This window comes from Dermacentor andersoni, chromosome 10 (genome assembly GCF_023375885.2).
Source record: "Dermacentor andersoni chromosome 10, qqDerAnde1_hic_scaffold, whole genome shotgun sequence".
In the NCBI taxonomy this organism is placed as follows: Eukaryota; Metazoa; Arthropoda; class Arachnida; order Ixodida; family Ixodidae; genus Dermacentor; species Dermacentor andersoni.
Genome location: NC_092823.1, coordinates 110,418,486 through 110,440,783, shown reverse-complemented (window position 1 = coordinate 110,440,783; position 22,298 = coordinate 110,418,486). Strand labels below are relative to the sequence as shown.

Here is a 22,298-nt window from a genome sequence, read left to right as displayed (position 1 = left end):
TTTGAAATTTCAAAAAGAAAAAAAAGAAATGAGATTGGACGACCAAAAAGAAAGAAACCAACTCGTCGCAGGTGGGATCCGAACCCTCGACATTGCATTACCGATTGAGCTACCGAGGCTCCGTTTTCCGCATCAGCTTTCTCGGGTACTATACGCATGTGTACTATAGATCTGGCCCTTGGACTATTAGCCAGCGTCACAACCCACGGCCGGGGCGGCGGATGTGCATCCTTCTTAACGCAGGCGTCACGTAGTAGACGATAACTCGTGAGAAGGCAACGGCATGGCCAATAAACCCCGTGTTGCTTAACGAACATGAGCTATATCGAACTGGAGGCACGCTTTCTGAAAAGTGGCATTGTAGGACTAAACCGCCACACAAATGTGCTGCAAGAAAGAAAAAGAAGCTACAAAGTGCTTTTGCTACAAATTCATGCCAAATCGTAGAAAACTCCGCGTAATATACTCTGTTCCATAAAGCAAGGAAAAGAAAACCATAGCATGGCGTCAGGCAGCTATGTAGGCTAGGCAAGCCAGCCCCGCGTGTAGGAATGGCCCGCAGACTCTCACGACTTGCCGCAATCTCCGCAACACGGCTAGAAGCTTCGGAATTTCCACGTATTGTGCCCTGCTGTAGCTTTCTTGTTTTCTTCCTCCATGGCATATTCCCGTGATGGCTGAACGTTTAGAACGCTGTAGTTCACTCTATAGCAATGGAAATCTGCTTGAAATTGGAACTTGCTCCCCATATTCCCCGTATTCATAACCTCGTTTTATTATACGGCACTCTGTATAAGCAATCGTGTGTTGCCATAGAAACCCGTGCGATCACATGTGATTATGCCACGGGGCATACGGGACTACCTGCATTCAGAGAGAGTGCTAGCATGTCCTTCCGAAAGAACGATTGTTCGTGCCATGTTGGGTACCTTATTCTAACCTTTGGCGAAAACAAAACACGAGGCAGAATATAACTCCGAAAAAGTTTGCGTGTTGGTAGGGCCTTTAAAGTCGCAGCTTTATTTACCGCTATCTTTTTTTTTTTTCAAGCTGGACCACCGAGCGAGGGACGGTCAGTAGATTCGCTGAGCAGGTCCCATGGTGGACTTGATGTGGAGGGACTTGACGTTCTGCCAGTCCCTCTTCAGCAGCGTCAGCAGCGATCTGATGGCTTCGTCAATGTTCTCGGCAAGCATTTCGGGCGCCATATTGACGTTGCCGACGGACACCGCGAGCCACAACACCTGCGTGTCAGGGAGAACGTCACAGTGAGATCTTGCCACGGGCGCTTGACGTCGCAGCAACCGTTTGGCCAACAAATCAGTGGCTGTGGAACCGCAAAGCAGTAGGGCTGTTGCGTCCCCACAAGTCTCAATGGAGGAAGAGGAGGGGGATGCTTGCCTCCTCCCCTCTAATCTTTATTAGCCAACCTACCTCTAATCCAGTAAACTTAGCCTCGGTTTCACAAAAACAGCAAAAATAGAATGTGACAGCGAATCCGGCTCCTGCAACCGCCCTCGAAATACGCTTCCAAAGCTCGCGCTAAAGATTTAATGTTTTTTTTTTTTTTTTTGCTGACGATGTATTATTCATATGCGAGATCAAACTATTGGTGTTCCCCGACCAAACTTTTTTTTAGCGCGCAAGAACCAAGGACGCAGAAGGCTTCTCTTTGCCTTACGCCATCTTTGTAACGTGGTTTTCGCACGATAAAATGTTTGTGTGTGGGGTGGAAGGGGGGTCAAAGTAAACAGTAGTAGCGGCACACTTCCTTTGCACGTTATACGTATTGAGCAGCCTACTTAAAAAGAAATTTGTTTCGCCCTTAACGTGAAGTACTGACGCGATAGCTGGTGAAATAAAATGCATAGTAAACCTTACACTGTTCCATGCGGTGTTTGTTGGAGTGAACATTTGCAGGTACGACCGCGCAATCTCCTTTCCAGAAAAAATGAGAGTCGCATTAGATGGACGGACGGACGGACGGATGGATGCTATGAGCGTCCTCTTTGAAACGGGGTAGTGGGTTGTGCCACCAAGCTCTCGTTTGTGGAAGATGCGCCTCCTGGTGGTGAAGCGATAAAGATCCGGCTTTTCTTCATCTTCGAATCCGGACTTCGCCACTGGTCCCTACTGAAACAACCCTTTAGCTTCTTAGTGCTGGATTCGTTCGGCTTTCCTCAAATTTATATTCGGTCTACCCCGTTAATAGACCTCACGCTATCATTGAAGAAAGCAATACGATGTCAGCGCCATCGGGAGGAGGAGGAGACTTAATGAAGACGGAGCAGACGTGTTCAATCATCGTCATTATATGGGAAAGAAGAAAAATTAATTTAGGACGCACTCCGCAAATTCTGAAGGCGATAGAACACAAAGACGTGGACGCCAGCTCTAACAAAAGACACAGGTGTTGACTGGGCGTTAGCCAATCGTGGCAAATGCTGGCGCAGTCGCACTCTCCAGGATCATTATTCTCCATTGCTGTAGCTTCGGCAGAGTGCCTGAGGAGTATAATACCGAACTGCCAATCTGTGGGTCGTAAACTCGAATCCGTGCTTCACAATGAGATTTTTCGTTGTTATTTTCTAGCAAATAATTTTGGAGTCCAGAGACGGACACCGGCCAACATCGAAAAGCGACCAGGGGAGTGGAGCCCAATAACAGCTACCGCTGTAGGATAAAAACGTAACGCCACCAACTATATACAGGTGCGCAGCTATGTACAGTCGGTCACTTAAGTTTACAGGACACCAGATTGCACAAATACTAAATTCACGCGAACCTCCATAGGCTCGAACTGAAAGTTTCAGTTTGTAGTAGCTACCTATACATAGCAATTTATAATATACAAGCGTTATGCCTTAACAAAGCGGAAACTTACACTTGTGGTACAACCCGTCTCCCGTAATCTATTGTGGTCGAATCTAGACTGCGCAAATGATAAGATCAGACCGGCTCACTCTTGCAGAAACCCCTGCCAGTGAAGCCCCGACAACAGCGGTCAGACAGCAGGGCGGCTGTTTCTAACGTAAGGTAACGCAGTCTAATGCAAGCTAACACGCACTATGGTGATTCTGTCCACCACCCTTAATTACCCCCTAATATCCCACCTCGCCCTACCTGAACGCTGTACCCACATTCCCACAAGTGCCAGGGTGGCTGACTCAAGCCACCACACATGAAGACTAATGGCGACTGGCGGACTTCGCCTACTCTGCTTTGGACATGGCGCAAGGGGAAATGCGTCAGATAATTCGATATACTCCGACAAACTTAAACGAGCTCTTGTGATGCGTTTGTTATATTTGGATTTGTTATTTAGTCGAAAAGGAACCAAGGAAGAAATTTATCTACGGAAAAAATAGCGAGAAGGAAGGAAAGGAGGGAGGTTAACTACAATTTATTCAGTCTACTACCTTACACGTGGAGAGAAGGGAGGGCGTAGTGAAAGAAAGAGAGAAGACATCAGTCTTTCTTACACTTTCACATGCACTAAGCGAGGCGTAGCGTATCCACAGTCAGGCAATCAAGTCTGTTGCCTTCAGGTGCTGTAGAAGTGCACGAAAGAAAAACAAAGTATTACAAAATATATAAATATAACTCCCCTGAACGCTCTGTTCGCGAAATACAAGAGGCTTTAGGGCCCTAGCGGCGGACGCTCCGAATTCTACATATCCAGTGCCCAGTTTGCTGTATACAAGGGACTTACTTTACATGACTATCGGGCAGCAAGTTTTGCCTGTTCGTTATAACAAATAATTTGTTCTATCCGGATTCGTTATATCGAGATTATTCTGCAGCCATAAAATATGGTGCAAAGGAGATCTCACGGCTGGAGAGCCGTCAACACGTGGCCTCCAGCGGTAGCTTCCAGCCGCTTCGTGAGTTGCGCATAGCACGCCGAGAGCGTAGCGGGGGCCGATCGTGACACGGTCGTCACTGACGAACAAAACACTGGCTCGGCACTTCACACTTCCTTTGTGGCAATTCGCTACGTTTCGGGTGAATGTCTCATTTTCCCTTTATTAACTGGATTGACAGATCAGGCAATCGTGAACGGGACATTTTACCTAACATTCAACGCGGCGATGGCGCCCGATTGCTGAGAGAAAGCGAACGCGACGGCGTCAGGAGAGGCTGACTTAATTGCCCTCTCAGGTCATGCTTTTTTTTGTACCTCTCTGACTTCAATGAAATTAGTCGGCAAGGTCTGGACTGACGACTTCTGAGAGCCGAACCACTTCATCAAACAATTTATCTTAAGTTTCCGCTGCAAAAAAAAATATTTCGCAGATGTATGCAAATCCGAGCAACTCGTATAGCAAAGACAGCGAAGCTGCGTAAGGGAGTTTCCACACCTGTTGGAGTCTGGTTTGCAACAGCGTCGAAATATACCTAATTAGCAAACGCTACTTAATATTCGCTGCCTTTCCTCCGATAAACACACGCTGGCCCACATAAAGTGGGAGTGTACGGCTCAGCCAAGCAACGTCAACTCACCTATTCGAAGGGTCACGGACTTCGTACGGCGGTGGGAGGCACTGCTCGCAAGCGAGGATCAGGGGAGCCAACTGGCCCTCCTGGACCAAGCTCAGCGAGCCGCAAGAGCCAATGGAGCCCTGGACTGAGGGCCCCACCCAGACCTGCCATAACTCCGATTAACTGAATAAAGTTTTTTTTTCACTCTCTCCTCCGATATACCCGTGTCCTTTCGTATACTTCCCTATATCCGAATTTTTATACTCTCCACTACATCCGTCGCATGTTCCTGTCACTGCGCTGGCCTTGCCGACGCCGGCTGCACGTTTCGACGGCCCGGTCGTACGGCCTTGAGATGCAGGCTGCGTTAGTGGGCTGTTCTCTAACATTTGTTGTCGACAACGCAGCCGGTACGCGAAATTCTTTGCGAAAATCCCCTTAAAGTCCAACTCTAACTACATTTAGGACCACGTAAAAAAGCCCAGTTTAATGTAGCCCAGATAAAAAGAGGTCTCCTCGCAAAATTTGACGTTTGAAATACGAACGGAAGCGTCACAAAAAGCTCGCGAAAATATCAGTTTTTTGGTACCGAAACTGCAAAACAAAAAAAAAGAACGCCGCCATTACCGATCGCCGTACTGCGACTTACCGTCATAGCGACATCCACCAGGTGCGCGCGTCGTCCGCTTAGCTGTTTACAGCTTGCTAGCGAGAAAACTAAGCAGTTACCAGCCCTGCGGCTTTGCCAACGTGGCTTTAGCGGTGTGTGCTATACCACTCGTGGCTAATCTGGCCAATGTGAAATTTTGTTGCCGTTGACCTCGAACAGCTCCACCGCCGAAATTGCGCACCGCGGGAAAGCCTCGAGACTGCCTTACCCTCTTCATTTGGAACCTCATGGTCGTCTTCACCTCGTGGATCTTCTGGCGCAAGCAATCGTCGTCCTCCAGCGGCAATGGCAGCTTGCCCGCCTTTTTCATCATGGGACCCACGAGGTCGGTGACGTCCTTCAGGATGGCGGTCGACCCAAGGAAGCCGTCGTACTTCTTGACTGTGGAAGAACGAAAATGCACGGCGTGTCGACACATTTCGTAGACATGCGCGCCAGACAATGACGCATGACGTGCGCCACTGCGTCTTTCACGGTCATCGTCTTTCTTGGCGCTGCGTGTACGTCATTAAGCGAGCGCCAGCCAATCCAGCAAATCCAGCTGGTGCCAGCCAATCCAGCAAGAAATGCCCTCCTGCAACACAAGAGATGAGGGTGTGCGGCACCGCCGGTTGATGCCCGCTCTTCGCTCCTTCGCTCCCTTTCGAGATCGACCCTCATTCTCCGTTGCCTCTCCAACAACCGGAGTGAGAGCCAATTGATTTTTATTCGTTACAAAAACAATGAGGTGCAGTTGACAGCCAAGGCATCGGCGCGAGCGAATCAAGCGTACCGTTGTACTTGGTTAAAAATGATCAGATTTCTAAGCTAACATTGTATCCGTGCAAAAAAAAAATCTGTAAGACGCTTAAACCTCCCCTTTAAGAGTGGAACGCGATAGCAATCGCAGATTCTTGACTGCTTGTCACGCTTCCCGGCAACCGCAGCTTTCTTGCGGGTGTGCGGAACCGAGCGCCATCTGGATGGTGTGGCAAGAAATAGAGCGGGCCGCCCCACTCTGTGCATGGTAAAAACGCTGGAAAGGAGGTTTGTGTCTGAGTTTCCGCGTGACCAAATTATGTTGTCTGGTATATTCAAATTACAATCCGACGCTGTAATTTCTGTAGGTTCAGTTTAGGTCACACTTAACGATTTTTCTGACGCATTTTACTTTGAGGAGTTCAATTAGTTGAGTAACGCCTCTGCACCGCGCAGAGGGGCTGCGTGGTTGTGTTTTGGAATGACTTTTCGTGAAACGACGTCCGACGCCGACACAAGATTTTCTTGCGGCATGGGGATACGGAGACACCGAACGCTTGTGCCAGTTGGCTTGTGAGTGGCGTCAATATAGAGGTCGCACAGAAATGGTGGTTGGGCGACGACGAGTATTTGTCTGCTAAAAAACGATCTTATTGGCAAGAGTGTAATCCCTGTTTGCTTAAAATAAAGCAATGCTCATGACGCACTTCACTCAGCGCACTAAGCCAGAGAGTTTCATTCCATAATTACTAGAGGGAACTCTGGCGCTAGTGTCTACGGGACCTGCAATGGGAGCGGTTACGCGAAGCAGCTAGAATGTACCGTTTACCTATTGCGTGGTGAGGGCTTTCATCGCACGAGTCATGGCCTTCGAGATCGGCCGGCGTGCGGTGTTTAATCTCGGAAACCATGCACGAGACAGATCTGTACAAAAATTACTGGAGGGAACATGCACTGGCGCTAGCATGTCTACGGCATTAAAACCCCTGTGCTCGGCTCAAGCATATCAACAGCTTTCGGCACCACCGCGTGTGTGCCAAGAGAAAAAGTATTTATTTGCAGGAGTTCTGTGGCATTAAGCGGCCAACCCTGGAGTTCGGCGTCTATTTTAAAGCCATTCGCTGCTTTTCTCGTTGTGGGAACAAACGAAGAGTCCGGCTATTCCTAAACCGTTATCGTCACATCAAAGCCATATCATATCGAAAGGCACGTTCGGACGCAGACGAGCGCGCCAGTTGATAACGGAGATCGATGCGCGTGAGGCGCTTATCGTGATCATCTTCTGGCCCAAAATACGGCGGGGGGCGCCTAAGTTATCTTCCATTCGCGTAGCTCTGCGCAGTTTTCGCGTAGTTTTCAAAGATCCAGTGTCTTTACGCGGGAGCTGCAAGGAATGACCGTTCCGGTAGCATGGGAACGGTGAGCCGTACACTGATGTGGCTAAGCTACGTCCTTCCAATTCCATACGGCTTTGTGACTTTGAAGATTACCATTCTTCGACAAAACCTTGCGTGTTATTTCAACAATTCGCAATGACTGCGCACTTCTACAGAGACCAACTGCTCCGTCGCGTTTATAGAATCATGACTGCTTAGAAATTCAGAAAGGTAAAACAAGAAAGTTTGAAGCCACAAGCCCCACGTTTAGACAAATCCATGCGCTAGCCCTTATTCCCATGGCAGTGGAACGACCGCAAAGTTGCAATGTCCTTTCTGCGGGAAACCCAGCGGCGACGTTTGCATGAACCCCACGTGAGGGAGCGAGTCAGAAATCGGACTGACCGAGACCGACGTGACTGCGTTTATATGAACTCGCTTCTGACGAGTCTGGGTAACGACGTACGGCACACAGCAACGCAACGGCGAGCCGGAACATCAACGCGTTCGAACTGGGCTTCCGATTTCGCGACGCCATATTGGTTCTGCGCCAGTCTCAGCGCTCGGGCCCAACCTGTCCGCGTTTGCATGCGCGCTGCAAACGGATCAGGCTGGCCAGCGTTTAGACGAAGTTTAGATCGACAGGCCGATTCAATCCTGACAAGCCGATTCGACCTGCTTCCGTCGCGGGTTCATGCAATACGCCGTGCATGTTGCAATGAAAGGACGATTGGCCCCTGCGATGGCTATTGTTCTGTCGGAATAAGTGACTACGAGTATTTGTCTCCCCTAAAACGGTCTTGCTGGCAAACGAGGACCCTGTCCATGCGTATCTTTGAAAGAGTGTAGAAGAAAGGAAGCAAGCGTACTCAAACACTTTAGGCAAAAGTGCAACGCTTGTTGCCAGACTTAGAAAGCGTTGTAAGCTAAACCCGTGTTGTTCGACAGCCAGAATCAGAACGCGAGGAATAGCCCGGCATTTCCAGTCTTTGCGCATCGCGGACCAACAGCAATCTGTGACGTACGAGTAGTCACGTGATGCGCCGTCCGGCGCAAAGTTTATCGGTAAACGCTGTTCCGGCGTGGAAAAAAAACAGATTTGTTCCATCGCGCGAATGAGTGTGCGAGACCAAATTAGGGAGGCGGGTACAGCCACACGCACTAATTCTCCTGGCGAAGCTGGGCCGCTTCTTCATCCTCTGGACGATCTCCATGTCGATGAAGTCGACGCCGTTTGCTCGGGCCTCCTCGCGGTGTTTGTGGTTTCCGATGACGCACACCTTGAAGTTGGGCTTCAAGCAGTGTTTCACCCTGCGAAGTGAGCGTGCAGAATGTCACCTTCATAATCCGTAAGAACGAAAATCTCTCCCAGGGGTGCGATCTTGTACGCGTTCCAAAATAAAACGGAGGCGGTCCGTTCCACCGAGCCGCACACGATTGGTCAAATTGAACCGTGACGAACGCCATGACGTCAATTGTGACGTGTTTTCTGCTGTTAATCAGTCTGTGTCGTCTGCTATCGGACGAACGCTACGGAACGGACCGCCTATTTCGTGACATAAAGAACGGACCGCCTCCGTTCGACTTTGGAACGCGTACAAGATCTCAATTATCTCAGTTCTTTGTCGACCGAACTTGCCTTGATCCCGCAAATTGCTGACGATTATTGTAGCGGGAAAACATATATAAGCACCAACGCGTCTGATATTTTTTAGAGTGTAGAATTAGAGATCGTTTGGTCCGTAAGCGTACGTATTAGCGTTTGCAAAATACTGGGGGTCCTATCTGGAACGCCCGCCGCGGTGGCTTAGCGGCTGTGGCGTTGCGTCGCTAAACACGAGGTAGGTCGCGGGACCGAATCCTGACCTCGGCGGCCGCATTTCAGTGGGGGCGAAATGCAAAAACACCCATGTCCCGTGCATTTGGGGCACCTTAATAAAGGTCCCCTGGGGGTCAAAATTAATTCGGAGTCCCCCACTACGGTGTGTGTCTCATAATCAAATTGTGGTTCTGGCACGTGAAACCCGAGAATTCAATTCAGTTCTGGAGTAGAGCGCTATGTTGGGAGAGTTGGTGCATAGTTAATTCGACTGAAAGAACGCCGTTCTTCTGCCGGTTTCTTTCTTCTTCCACGACTTGTATACTCTGCACCACGATACGTTAGATTAGACATCCCGGACATTGTCATATTCCGTCATATTGTCGAGTTTGGTACTGGCTGCGTTTTGAGCCAATCGGAGAGGCCGTAGTAGTCCTCTGGGCCTCTCTGATTGGTTCAAAATGCAGCCATCACCGAATTTGACAATACGGCGGAATGTGACAATGCCCAGAACATCAACCCAGGGAGGAGTGCGGCAGCAATAACGCTGGTATCCACATCGTGTGACGCAGAGTTTACCGAGAGAACAAAGCCATCCTAAAGTTTCAGTGACCTACGTACTATATTCGATTTAACTAATGTCGTGAAGCATTGGTAGCGAAATAAATGTTAACGTGCACTCATCTTGCGATTTTCATTCGAGGAGAACACTCACGTCAAACAAGCGACGGCGGCTGCACGGATAGCACAGACAGGTACACCCGGCCACAAAAGTGTACGGACCACGGGGTCTCAGAAAACGTTCGATACTCGAGCAGCTTGTAGCGGTAGCCAGTAAAACTGTATACGATAATGTTGTTAGCATATTCTAGTCGAGGCGCCAAATGCAAATACCAGGAGGCACTGTGAGGCTGCGGATATATTCAGCTTTTTTTTATATTTCATAGTCCGTAACATTTCGCGGCCGGGTGTGCATGGAGCAAGAAAAAAGATAGAGAGCATTACGTCACGCTGCGAGCCCTGGCAAGCGAAGGCTCCGTGATGCCAGTCCCTTTGCTCAGCGCATTGCTCAGTCTGTCGGCACAACATGTGACCTCTTGCGTCGAGATCACGGGAGCAAGAATCGAGATTTGCCGAGACGTTTGGTTCCCGGTAGTTGGTTCCTTATTCTATGGCTAGTTTTTTAATCGATGCGCGCTGGGGCGGCAGCTGCTCGGCCTGCTCTGCCTGTCCCCCTGGTCACATGCTGCCTGTATCTTTGGTCACGTGTTTGGACGTTCGACACACTTGGCTTCAATCGCGTTGCTCGATGCTCTCTCCTGTCCTTTTCCGTTCACCATGGGCAGGCGTATATACACAGGCGCAAACACATGCGCGGTCGTTACACATAAACTGCCTGAGATCGAGAATAGCAAATTAGCATTTTTAGCAGTATAGCGCATTTTATTAGCTTATAACATTTCAAATCACGAAAAGGTAGTTTAAAATTGCTCCTGTGTAAATGATAAATGAAAGGCAGGGAGGTTAACCAGGACTGAGCCGGGTTGGCTACCCTACACTGAGGAAAAAAAAAAAGGGGGAGAAAAAGATTGAAAGAAGAAGAGAAAGTCCACTAGGGATATCGCTCGGTCACTCAATCCGGATCACAGACGGTGACTCAATCCGGTAGCTTTCAAATATCGCCGCAGCGCTTTTGTGGGCTTTTGTAGCTGCGATATGCGAGGCCATGGTCCCAAGATCTTGTTCAAGGTGAACGGTATTCTATCTAACTGATTTAGAGCTGCGCAGAGGTCATGTCTTTCATTTTCAAAAGATGGGCAGTAGCAAAGTAGATGTTCTAAAGTCTCCTCGACACCGCAGTCATTGCACTCGACGCTATCAGTCATTCCAGTCGAACACGTATATGCATTGGTGAATGCGACGACCAAGCGTAAGCGGCACCAATGAAAAAAAAAAAGTCGGAAACGTTATGCGGTACACGAACTAGTGAAACCAAACACAGGGCACGTTAGCAAAATGCCCGAATACTAGCACACCTAAATGTGCCGGATGTGGGCTTGGTCTTGTGGGGATTCATGTTCTTGAGAGCGATTTGCATCTCTACCGTCTCGACGAACTTGCGTTTCTGGCTGGCCGACTGCTCGATGACCTTATTGATGCACTCATTGAGCAGCTCTCGATTAACCTTGTTACTGCGCAAAAGAAAAAGGAAGGAAGGAATAATGAATAGGTGGCAGTTAAATGGAACCGCCCACTGCAGCGGCTAATGTCGCGGAGTATCGGTAGCCAATCTCGGAGGAATGGTTTTGTGCGCTGCAAACGCTGAAAGCTATTACAGGATCCGGAAACGCGTCATGGCCGCCATGTTTTGCACATCGCTTATAAGTAGGCGTTGCCGCCAGTGGTGTCACTAGAGCTACTCTGTTTTCGAAAGGACTCTTAATCACCCGCCGAGATGAATCAGGGGCTCTGGCATATGGAAAAAAAACAAAGAATTAAAAGATACCTATAGCGTCATGTGACAAAACTGAAGTGGAAGAATCATGGAGGAAGAAAAAAAGACTAGGAGGGAGCTTGACGCGATAATTTCGAAGCGTAGTCACATAAATTACGAAGGAAAACGTGCAAGTGTTAAGGCATGCGCTAGTTAGTAACAGTCCATTTCAATGTTGTTGACAGCGCACACATACTGATGAAACAAGGGAAAGGTAGAGAGTGAAATGGCCTCGGAAATCTTTCTTTGCATGCCTGCTCCTTGCTTTCTTAAGTATGTGTGCGGTGTAAACACCGTCGATGTGAAGGAAAGATTACAAAGACGGCACCAAATAAAACAGACGAAGGAAGGAGACACGAGACAACCACGTAGGCGCACTAACAACTGAGTTTTAGTTCTTGACGTAGGAATATATAGCTGCTGTCAAGGATCAAAACAACAAGAACAGGGCCGTCATCTGCATCGCACAAGGAAGCCACGATACAGAATAACTTCTAAGTGTCGCTCCCAAGATACGCCAGTTCCTTTATCGAAAGAGAAACTGAGGCTTCACTGATACAATGAACACCACGCTCCTTGATCTCAAGCGCTTCCAATATCTTCCTTGTCAGTTGATCATCAGCTCTGTTCAACTGATCATCAAATGATCATCAGCTGATTCATCAACTGATTCAACTGATCATCAGCTCTGCGCCTACGTGGTTGTCTCGTGTCTCCTTCCTTCGTCTGTTGTTTTATTTGGCGCAGTCTTTGTAATCATGCATAACCAACTCGCTCACCAGAACGTGCTCAATGAAGGAAAGGTTCACGGCAGTTTATGCCCTCATCATGTGACAGGTCCGCAACCATGTAGGGCCTATTTCCCAAGAGTCAATGTGCCCATGGTCTCCGATCCGAAGTAAAAAAGGGGACAGTGTCAGAGTAAGTTGCCTTGGCGAGGTTAGCGCTACTTGAGGTCGTGCTTTCTCCCGGTCTTCTCTTTTCTTTTTTTTTTGCTCCCCCCACGCAAAGATTGTCGGCTCAGCTTGTGGTGAGAACGCGATAGGTTTCATCGATAGGGTAGGTTTCAGTGCCTCGAACTGCCACGCTGTCCCGAAAAGGCAGCGAGTGCAAGTACAACGTGCAAGTGCCGTACTTACAAGTTGCAATGAAGATAAATGTACATACGTTACAAGAAACTACCATACGAATAAACACGTAATGAAGCCAGAGAAATCATATGGGATTATTTTGGTTGTTACGCTTCATTAAAATGTAATAATAAGGTAAGCGGTAAAAAAAAAGTGCACGAAAAGACAACTTGCCGCAGGCGGTAACCGAACCCATACCTTCCGAATTACGTGTGCATCGCTTCGCCAATAAAGTCAAGTATATTTACAACATGTAAATGTTGAAAGCCACCCGGGCAATAAAGCTGTAATGGCACAGCTTGACGAGGCCAGGGAGCCGCCACCAGGCAACAGCAGCATTAGGCTACCGCGGTGGCCTGCCGTCTAATTTCTTAGGTATTTGTGTGTGTGTGTGCAACTTATAGCCATGAGAGTGTTAGCCAGCGCAACCCACGGCCAAGTTGCGCACCCACGTCGGCAGAAAATGTGCACAAACAATGGTAATGCATCCCCGTACAAGTACACGTCAATTATTACCAATATAACCACAACCAAACATGCGTGGGCTGATCCAATCAGCCGATAGCGCTGCCGGGACTCTCAAGTCACATATTGAGCCGACTTTTGGAGGCGCGGGAAACTAAGAGGCAAAGTGGGGACGATTCGACGGTCAGTTGGCTTGAGAAGGCTCGTTGCGGGACATATCATCATGCTCCCTTCCTATATTTCCTTTCCTTCCTTCTGCTGTAACGTACTGCTGCAGTCGCGAATTTGATTCCCGGCCATGACGACCTGCGGGAGGTATTCTTTAACAGTCCCCAAAGTGGACATGTTTATTTCGTCTGCTGCTGAAGTTCTGATTGACTTGGCTGGGCTTGCTCGTCCACAGCAGCCAGGCGCCACAACCAATCAGAACTTCAACAGCAGACGAAGCGGACATGTCCACTAGGTGGACTCTTACAGCATACTTGCCCGTGGGCCCGTATACACTAGAGGCTCTCATGTTAGAATTGTTCGTAAGAGGAAATTACAAGCAATCCTGATGCTGGGCATATTATTGAAGGCGGCTTCCACTTACGAAATCACTTACGAACGAAAAATCTTTGCGAATTCGGGCCACGATTTCGCAGCGGCGGAGTGCAAAAGGCACTCGCACTCTCATCGATTCGCGGCGAACCGAATAAACAAGCGTTATCGCAGCCCGTGATCGCAATGTGTAACAGAGCTAAAACGCGGGCGCCGATTGGCGTCCGCAACGTGCACTAAAACGCCAGAACAGGGTTGTCAGTTTCGTGCAACAAACTCTGCGGTGCAGCAAGATGTATACCGCTGTGTCAAAAAGTGCGCTGGCTACGTTGCTTGCGACCGTCAGGCTTACTACGGACTGTTCAAGGGTGTTCCTGTGGCGCGCCGCAAGTTCAGGAGAACCAAGGGAACGAAAAGAGCCCCGGTACTCTCCATCCAGAACTCTTGAGGGTTCGAGAGGGCCACAGATATTCGAACCTCCGCCTCACAGTCGAGCAACATTTTTGTGGTGAAAGCGCGGTAGTAGCCCGCGTACTTTTTGACAGAGGATGTGCGTAAGCCCTGCCGTTATCAAGCGTAAAACCAAGAAAGCGGTTATTGCGTACCTCATGTTGTTCCCGGCCCCACCCAAACCCGCGCTAGAGGCCAGCCCCGCAGCTCCTCCCCGTCGGCTTGCACGGGCGTACAGAGCGTGCCTGGGAACGGGGCTCGCCGCACCTGCAACCACGGTCGATGATATCCGCCACCATGCGGTTAGATCAGAAAAAAAAAGAGGCAGAAGAAACACGTAGTTTTTCTGTTTAATTTCTTCTAAATACAATCAGCAATTCATTTAGTTTGACTCATCAATTGCACAATGGTCCTTCGTTCCCAGTTCTACCTTTTCTATCCTCTTAATTATTTCCCGCGATTGTTAATATCTGTGCGTACAGACGACGCTCGCTCTTGCCCCATCCCCCTCACCGTGGATAAGTACCGCATTTTGAAAGCTCGTCATCATCATTCATGTCCCGATTTATTTTGATGCGAGAGCATCAAGTGGCCCCTTTAACGGAAAAGCCGGCGTCTGTAGTCTGTAACAGCGAAACGGCGCCCAAGTCCCACTGGCTGCGACGCCACGAGCGCGCCTTGACGCAGTAGAGCGTGCGAAATAAGAGTTATAGCTGGGCCGTCCAGCAGGTCCACGACGCCGCCAGGAAACTCAACCTCCCGGTTCCGTCGTGGGAGACGCCCACTTCATGAGAGCGCAAAGCACTCGTGGCCTGCAGGACCTCGAATAAAGTTGATTTCTTTCCTTCCTTCAGCGAGCCAGCGGGATGAACTAGCATACGCTCACGTCCGTATGTCTCTCTCACGTGACTCCACTGGGCTTAGCTGCTGCGTGCGCCTGTCAGCCTTTGTCATTCGAGAAGCCGAAAACCTACGCCAAACCTCGAGTAGGCTGGCAAAAAAAAAAAGCCTCGCTTTAAAATGTATGCCCATGAAACTACATTCATTGAACCGTACGTAAGGTCATGCTGCTGGATCCTGGCGCAAATTGAAGGCGACAAGCGCTCTTTAGGAACGTCATCCACTTTACTCGTCTTTCGCCTAGTGACCCAAGTTGTCCAGTAGCTTGGGCCACACGGTGTGTGCTCTGGCTGCCGTCCTACCGAGCAGACAGCATGGACTACTGGGATGAATAGACAACCTTGGTTGTCTTGGTTGGATGAATAGACAACCTGGCCTAGTACACAATCTGGGTCATTGGTATGTGCACAAGCAGAAAACTTGGGCACTGTGTATGTGATATTGGTGTGTACCCATTCTTGGCCAGTCTCCCAGGATGGTGACACAAAGGGAACGTGTATCTTAAAGCGATAGTGCCCCACTCCCGACAGACACATCTGTATCGAGCGCGGCAGCTTTATGTATAGCCATCGCAACGAAGTTGCATCCAGGATACTAGTGATAGTGGGGGATTGCTGCAGAATTTCAAATGGAGCGCAGTGATTACAGTGTTGTGGTATTAGTCGGTATTTCGGTTGGCAGCGAGATTCCCACTTCGTGTATAAGCTGGTGTGCCCATATGCGATTTCGTAACTTACGGATAGGATTGAAATACGATACTCATCATAACACACATCATAACTTATAAAACATGTCCATCCCCAATCACGCGGCCATCATAGTAAATCCTCCTCACAGCCATCGACTATTTCATGCTGAATATATTGCGGTCCTCGAAAGATCATCGAAGCTCAGCATATTTGGCTCGCAAAAATTGAAAGAAGGAAAGAACTAGGAAGGAGTGCAACGCGATAAAACTAAAGTCAGAGAGTCGACCCAACGCGTGGTCATGTCGCAGGGAGCTTTGGTGTCTGCCACCGCCGTGCTCAGTGTAGCACACTTTCCCGAAAAAAATAGAAAACAGCGGGTGCTGCAGTAACGCGGCGCGGTTGTCGAACTCGAACGTGCCAACGAAGACGATAAATGTACAAGTTCAAATAAACCAGCCAAGTTGCGTGAGCGAAACGAGGGGAAATGTCCACAGAGTGGATGGCAAAGCATCTTGACCAGTGCGCGTCTTATAGAACTACACCGGGAACCAGGCACTCTAGGCCAAGTTCACCTACAGCGCAGGGTCACGTGTCGGGCCGACTGTTTGAGGGAGAAAAAGCGAAAGGAATGGCTTCCCGGAGAGTTGGCTTGTGAAGGCTCTCACTCTTAGTTTATTTCCTTCATCCGTGGCTTGAACAATACTGGAGAGGGACATAACTAAGCAAACGTCGGTTGCTCGTGGCTTCCCACTATGCCCAGGCGAAATGAGCAGTAGACTTGCAATTTGAAACATACTCCAGGCGGAGCCAAAAAATGCCAAAATTTGGCGAAGAATATCCAAGATTGTTTTATTATTCAAGGTGTTGACTGTCAAAATATATGCAAGTTTTTCTCTTCTTTTCTTGGTTTCTCTCTAGGCCCTCTGCTGTCAAAGTCCGCTCTAAGGCGCAGCGCAGGAATAATCTGCGCCATAGAAAAACAGAAAGTGTGTTTTTCCGTAAGACAAGCCGAAATTTTGTTTCTGTTATGCATTGTTTCTACGGATGGGTGACGTTGCTACATGGATCGTCGCACAAAAAGTTATTAAATATCCGCCATGACAGCCATGGCGAGCAAGCCACTGAATCCCTTACTGCTTGGCAGTCATTCCTTAGAGGGCTTCCGCAACTTTATCTCTAAGGCTATTTTCAAAAAAATATTCGTCAGCACGACCTACCACAAGTTTGCCATAGTCGTACCAGAGTCACTAGGCGATGAATCCCAAAATAACGCTTCAAACGGCTGTAACAAGCGTGTGCATCAGTTCCGCGGCTGCCACTGGTAGGAAAAGCGTGCCGTGCGCAGTGGATCGGCCCGCGGGAAAGTGAAATCCGAGAATTTGAGGAGGAAACCGCGCGCACGGAGTAGAGTGTCGCTACTCTCCAGGCTAGAGGGGTTCTTCGTAGCGGAGCGCGAATGTAGTTTCGCTGCAGCACACGCAAACTAGTTCTTTATTGTACGGTACACACCTCATGCATAACTCGTTCCGACAGTAGCAATACGTTGTCACTTTATTGCTTTAATTCTAAAAGCATTTCGGTCAACAGTCGTCGTGAGATAGGCGCTGCCGAATTTTTTAGCTAGCAATCGTAATAGGTACTCATCCACGTTAGCAAACGTTGGTCGCGCTATGGTGATTAGAAGTTGTTAGGTGACGCTAGTGCGCCTTGACTCAGCCGTCGGCTAGATAGGATCCGGTAACAGTGTTGACCAGAATAGTCTATCCAACGCGATCCAGCGGAGTTGCTCCCGCTGGAGCAAACTAGCAAGGAAGGTTTGTGACGTCGCGCACACACACAATAATTGAACCACAAGTTTCTAACAGACCTTTGTCGTCAAGGCAAATGCGACGCTTGCTAAATTGACACCATAAATCCATCGTAAACTTCATTTTTCCTAAGTGCTCGTATAATAGGATACAACTTAAAAAACAGCAGTTGGCAATCAAAGCACACGGACCGCGCCAGGTTGTTACTCCGCCAGCCAATCACAGAAGCAGATAAAATCGTCGTCATGAGAACATCTCATAATGGCGTCGCACTTGATACCTCCGGAACATGCTCTGGAACGTCTGCTGTTCCGAAGAGTCCTTTCATCGGCGGAAGCGATGAGGTGTGCAACAGACATGGACAATGTTTATGGTGTCTGAGCATTTCACTCTTCAAAAGTCCGCGGCACAGTTCATTTCCCCGCTGACCCCGTTTTACTCGTGAAATTTTACTGCCAACTGAAGTGGAACTTGGAAGTAAATAGTTGCAGCGAAGCAAACGTTTTATTTCAGTTTAATAAACTTTCACCGTTCCACTGTAATAGACGAGTGAAAACGCATAAAATTACGCGCTTATAATTTTATTTTCGCGTTTACCGGCCTATTTGCGTAACAGGGAAAGCTTTTGAAGTACGAACTATTTGCAGCCTCGCAGAGTAACAGTGACGGGCGGTTATAAGGGCATGTGCGGGGCTTCACTGCAGACTTGAATTGTGTCCGACTATGGACACCCTGCAATTAAGTTTGCCTGTACATGTCGCGCCACCAAGCAGCGGCGGTGAGCACCCGCGAGTAGGCTCTCACCGTCAATTCTATGGTCAATTCACCATTGTCTGTGGTGCGCTTGAAAGCTTGCTTTTCCAATGGATCCACCACGGCCTCTTGGCAGCTCCTCCCTGAGAAGTGTGAACAAAAAGAACAAGCGCAGATACTGTTGGGTTAAGGATTGTCGCGGCCGCGAAGATCCCCTTCGCGGCATCGAATTGTACCGCTTCCCTTCAAAACCGGACTAAGCAATCCGGCGGCTGAAGTGGATCGTCGCGGTTCGTGTCGGTTTAGGGGATTTCTGTTAAACGAACTAATGGCGTTTTTCACTGGTCGACCTGGAGCGGCCGCCGAAATCCTCGAGCGAGCGCTCGGGTTTCACAAATCCGAATCGGCCAGCGGAGCGCAAAAACGCCCCGCAGGGGATCTCACAGGTCTGCGTACACGTCGCACAAACCGGTTCCGGAAACCATGCCCCACTTCCGCTCTGTACGTTTCCACGGTAACCAAACTCGCCATCCTCCGTGCGTAATTTGACCGCGGCAGTCGCAGAGTCCGTCATTTCCATGTCGCACCCGCAAGAATTGTACATGGACAACGTGCACAGAAGGCTTCGTACAACACCTGCGTCACCTCGTAATCGCTGTCGTCCGAGCTCTCATCGGTAAACGCGAGCTCTGCAGCAGTATAATGCGTAGAACCTTAGTGCCTAGGAAGCTTCTAGACACTATAGCAGCAGCACCGGATGCAGCCATTTTGCGAAGCAACTGTTGTGCGTACCAACCGGGTACCGATTTCGCTTGAAGACGGAAGTGACGCAAGCTATTTCCGCCCGAATCCGCGCCTCGGCGGCGGAGCAAGTGAGAGCGATCCGGCGCGGAGCGAGTTGATCCGAAACGACCAGTGGAACATGCGAACCCACTCGAATTCAATCTGGCTATGATGCACCTGCCGGCCCAATTGGGTGCTGTCGCTGGTGTGCAGCATGCGCTGTATGCCGACGACATCACCCTGTGGGCCACGCAGGGCTCACTCGGAGACATTGAGGCCAACCTGCAACAAGCGGCGACCATAGTGGACCGTTATGCTCGCCACTGTGGCCTGCAATGCTCCCCTCAAAAGTCTGAATTTGTACACATACGCCCCTCACCAAAGTGTACAGCCAAAATTGAGCTCTTTCTGGAGACAGGACCAATTCCTGAACACACAGAAGTCCGGGTACTGGGGCTTTTCATTGATCAACATAGACGGTCAAACACTACCCTGGCCCAGCTCCGTAAGGTGGGGGACCAGGTGGGCCGCATGGTCCAACAAACGCGGGGGGTTGCGGTGCAAAGACGCCTTGCGGCTGGCGCATGCATTCGTGACCAGTCGAATATTATATTCGACTCCTTACCTCCACCTTCGGAAACAAGACGAGGATGTACTCGAAGTCATCCTCCGCAAAATTATTATGCGAGCCCTCGATCTCCCCGTGAACACCTCCAACCAGCGACTCCTGGGTCTAGGCATGGTGAACACGTTCCGGGAGCTCCGAGAGGCTCACTTAACTAACCAATACACACGCCTCTCTAAGACACTGTCGGGTCGCCGCCTCCTTGCCCGACTCCACATCCAGCACACCACCCTTATGGAAGAGCGCGTGCGACTCCCTTTCGAGTGGAGATGCGCCCTCCACGTACGCCCTCTTCCTAACAACATGACACGTGAGGACCATAATGGTCGGCGCCTGGCGCGGGCGGAAGCCCTGGGCCGCCATTATGGGTCGAAACCCGGCACTTATTACGTGGACGCCTCTGGCCCTCACCATGGGGGATGGTACACGGCCGCAGTCGTCCACCAGTCCAAAACAGTTAACGGGCTTACATTTCGCGCCCGCGACATAACTCATGCGGAGGATGTCGCCATTTCACTGGCTGCTACCCACTCTGATTCCAAAACAATTATCTCCGACTCGCGAGGGGCCTGTCGGAACGTCGAGCAAGGCTGGGCTCCATACTTAGCCTACCGACTACTTCAAAGTTGCACCTACACCGGGAACCCCGCTCACCGGAACATAGTATGGGCTCCTGCTCATATGGGTCTCGAGGGGAATGAGGCAGCCGATGCCGCCGCCCGAGCGCTCTCTCTCCGGGCTTCCTTTCTTGACCCCCTAGATCAGGATCTCGAATTCAATCCCGCGTATTCTTTTAAAGACATTGTCCTGCATTATCAATCTGGCCATAGCCTTTACCCTCGCCCGAGTAAAGGGCTATCTAAAACGGAGGAGCGGCTTCTACTCCGTCTCTATACGAACACTCTGCTGTGCCCGGCAGCACTCAAACATTTTGATAGTTCTTTCACGGGCAGTTGTCCGCACTGTGCGGAGAAGTCTTCGGACATCTACCACATGGTGTGGGCCTGCCCATCTAACCCAGCTATTGCCCCTCACCCCAACCCCACTCGGGAGGACTGGGAGGCGACCCTGCTCGGCTGCTATGACCTGCAGGCCCAAAGGGCCTTGGTCGAGCGCGCCCGGGCAGCGGCCGACGCCACTGGGGTCCCGTACTAGGGATTCCACCCAGTATTTTAAGGGCCGGGCCCTTAAGGACCGGTCCATGTGCGTGCCTCCATGTGCTTCTCGTCTGAGAGCAATAAATGTTTTTCACCACCACCACCACCAACCCACTCGAGATCGACCAGTGAAATTCGGATTCTTTGCCGCGGAGCAAGAAATCCTGCTCCGAATCGACCAGTGAAAAACATCATAAGACGTAAATGCAAAAATAAGAAACAAAAGAAACCAGCAATGGCATCCGTAAGAACACACAATAAACCGTCAACTGCATAAAAACACGTGATTCCCGCTGTTGTAAATTAGTTTATACCTGTGTCACACGGGCACATTTGGAAGGCCTTCCAGTCGACGGCCTTCGAAACGCCACAGCTCTATCGACTCAAAGGAGTTGTCGCGCTGCTACACGGCACTTTTCAAAATCCGTTGAGTGGTTCAGGCGTGTCTCGTAAAATTGTGTGGCGCTGCGGATCGTTATTTTCGTTTTCATGTCACGAAATGTTAAACAACATTAAAACCACTTAAAAGCACTATAATTTTTTATGTTTGTTTATACATTAGAAAAGGCACATGGAGTAAAGGGAGAGTGTACTAGGCAACGTGGAGGAATGAATGAACACAAGCACGTCGCTGTTGTCGAGAGTATGCGCAATTCGCACGTATCAAGTGGCAAACATACTTTATTGAATAATTAATAACACTCATATATAGTATTTTTAGAGTGTTTTGGTCTGATTTGTTCTTTCCTACCGTGAGTACGAGCGCACTGTGAACGAGAGTTCATGTTCGCACCGTTTCCGCTTCCGTTGCTCAAAGGCCATCGAGATGTAGGATGCTCCGTTGACTCAACAGACTATTGACTCGCCGGCCTTCGAAACCGCCCATGTAGCAGCTCGAACTTGACCTTTGAGTCAATTGACTATCGGTTGGAAAGCCTTCTAAACACCCGTGTGACACGGGTTGTTTAGCTCGTCTTGCTCAAAAACAAACGCGCAGTAATTGTCACGTGTCAAAATCTAGCTTCGTAAGCGCACCGTGCGGGAGCTTTGTACGCACTGTGCTTGTTCCTGCGCAAAGTTCAAGACATGATGCTGTAACCGAGCTCATTCGTGCCAATGTTTTCTGGCGCTTAGAACAACGGAACTAAGGTTGAAGTGCACGGCAGCACACGTCGAGTATCCGAAAATTAGCATTTTTCTCGCGCACGCTAGAGCATACTTCAGTCTTCACGTTGTTTAGTCTCAGCTGATTGCTCTCTAATATGCTTCAGCGGCAATGCCCTCTCACATTCGAGCCCGAACGACAATACTGGAATATGCTCGAGGCACTTCGTTAACGGAGAAAAAAGCACTTACCTGGCATTTTGTCAAAACCTCTCTAATTGTGAGGTGCAAGGCAACCTCCAAGTAGTGAAGCTA

The 22,298-nt window shown here is 49.5% G+C and overlaps 1 protein-coding gene across 1 annotated transcript; it reads right to left on the bottom strand.

The window, feature by feature from the left end:
* Positions 1 to 993: 993 nt before the first annotated feature.
* Positions 994 to 14,452, bottom strand: LOC126544657 (large ribosomal subunit protein uL1-like). Its single transcript, XM_050192104.2, has 5 exons — positions 14,320 to 14,452; positions 11,122 to 11,277; positions 8,429 to 8,577; positions 5,361 to 5,533; positions 994 to 1,244 (listed from the first exon to the last, which is right to left on the bottom strand). The coding sequence occupies exons 1-5, from the start codon at positions 14,322 to 14,324 to the stop codon at positions 1,074 to 1,076; spliced, it is 654 nt and encodes a 217-aa protein (XP_050048061.2). The 5' UTR covers positions 14,325 to 14,452; the 3' UTR covers positions 994 to 1,073.
* Positions 14,453 to 22,298: the final 7,846 nt, after the last annotated feature.